The following is a 2,152-nucleotide window of genomic DNA, read 5'->3' on the forward strand; positions in this document are numbered from 1 at the left end:
TTTTAAACAAAAAAGGAATTTTTTTATTAATCTTTAAAATTATTACAAAGACGAAATGAAACAAGAATTAGTCAGCATCATATTCCTAAACCATTAAGAACAATCCTGTGTCAATCCGCAATGGCATGATGCCAACAAAAAAACACTCATTAGAACAAAATTGTGTCTAAAGAGCTAATCCCAGAACACCAATTGGGTCAAGCCCAAACCTAAAAAGGGAAAAAAAACCCCCTCACCCTACCGGCAGCAACAAAACCGCCGTCCCCCTCTAATAGCGGCCTCCAACAGCAGCCATTTATGTATAATTTCAAAGGGTCTTATATAATTGAATATACTCTCTCAGACTATCCTCTTGAAAATCAGTCGCCCTCAATCTCTCAATTTTCACGAACTTGATGATATTCGAGACCACTAGCAAACATAGAAGCAAATGATTCAGTTTCATGTTTCCTTAGTACTACCCCAATCTCAATACCACCATTTCCATCTCTGGAATCTGAAAGGTGGAAAGCTTCAGTTTTGTCAATTGACACCACCTCCACCTTACTTGGTCTCCCCCACCCGAAATCAGTTTTGTAGAGCTCAAACCTAGGTGAGCCTGCGATACTACTCACCAAACCACCCTCTTTCAGTCTAGAAAGGATATTAGGACTGAGCTCTTTTGCCCCTTTTAGTACTCCATCAGCCAAACCTCCTACAGCTTCACCAATTGCCCAAGCTGCTATGGCCAAACCATCTTCTTCCATGCACTTGTTTGTATCCGCATCTACAATACAACCTGTAACGCAATTGCCGAAATACGTCGAAGGGATGGGAGGTTCCAAGCGGGCCCTGCAATCTACGTTGAACACAAGATAAACTTTCTTGGTCGTTAATTTCCGTGTTTTGATTAAGCAAACCCATGTGTAGGCACTTGTTATTGCAAAAGTTGATGGATGAAATGCTAGTTTCTTTGTACGTTTCTCTTGCCATTTAGCTTCCACCCACTTCTTGATACTCTCTATGTTTGCTTTTGTCAATTGGAACGTGCCTAACATCGCATCCGGTGGAGCTTTCATGTCCCGAAACTCGAGGCTTCTGTTGTTGGCTCCATTATCTGCCGGCCAACCGTTGAGGTAAGCTTCTTCTAGATCAGATGGGTCTTTGACTATGGTCCTGTCATAGATCGGAGTTAGTTCACGACTTAGAGTCGATTCTCCGTCACGCTTGCAAATGGAAGCCCATGAATGCATAAACATGGCTATCGATTTCCCGTCAATCACCCCGTGGTTAGCGGCATACCCAATGCAAAACCCTGCGTTTGGAAAAAGAGTGATTTGCAAGGCCATAGCTGGTACTCTTGTTTGAGATGCCAATAAGTAGGGGAGAAAATAATGGAGTTCTTTTGCTACGCGGAAACTGTTGCCGGAGAGTTCGTAGAAATTGGCTTCGGACTCTGCTACCGTAAGGGACACTGTATCACCTTCATTGTATTGGACAATTGGTTTGCCGGACTCCAGTGGCCACGCAAGATTTCCGGCTAGTGGTATATAGTGGTGGAGGGTGACGGAAAGGGAGTGTTTTAGTTTAGGAAGGATGGTATCTATGAGTGTTGTTTTCGGATACGGGAATTTGTAGAAGAATAAGCGCTGAGTCGGAGGGAATCTCAACCACTGAACATCGAAGAATGTGAGAGGAAGCGATGTTTGGGTGGTTGAGTTGTGGGTGTGAGGCATCGGAGCTACCCTGCTAACGTCGAGTACCTTCACCACCAGATTGGATTGTGCCATTAGATAGAGGAACTAGTTGAAAGAATGGGTGGTGTAAGAAGTTTCAGTGTTGGAGTGGTTATATAGAGGAACTATGTAGCATGGACATAGATACGGATTCAGATAGATACGGATTCAGACATGAACAAGAATTTTTAAAAAAAATGGTAATACAGATACAACAAAAATAAATAAATAATATTTATTGTATACCAGTTAAAAAATAGTTAGTTGTATAACTATGAAGTTTCAATATTTGTGAGCAAGCATCATATTCTATATTATAAAATAGAGCGGTTTTTGTCTACACATACAAACAAAAACACCTCTCTAGCCGTCAGATCGAATTTTCAATAGGTTATAGCCGTTCGATCAAGTGAACAATTCCTAATATAAACCTCCTA

The 2,152-nt window shown here is 41.5% G+C and overlaps 1 protein-coding gene across 1 annotated transcript; it reads right to left on the reverse strand.

The window, feature by feature from the left end:
- Positions 1-232: 232 nt before the first annotated feature.
- LOC131304458 (phenolic glucoside malonyltransferase 1-like) lies at positions 233-1,822 on the reverse strand. Its single transcript, XM_058331698.1, has one exon. It carries the CDS (start codon positions 1,767-1,769, stop codon positions 378-380), a length of 1,392 nt encoding a protein of 463 aa, XP_058187681.1. The 5' UTR covers positions 1,770-1,822; the 3' UTR covers positions 233-377.
- Positions 1,823-2,152: the final 330 nt, after the last annotated feature.

Source organism: Rhododendron vialii, chromosome 10a (genome assembly GCF_030253575.1).
Source record: "Rhododendron vialii isolate Sample 1 chromosome 10a, ASM3025357v1".
Classification (NCBI taxonomy): Eukaryota; Viridiplantae; Streptophyta; class Magnoliopsida; order Ericales; family Ericaceae; genus Rhododendron; species Rhododendron vialii.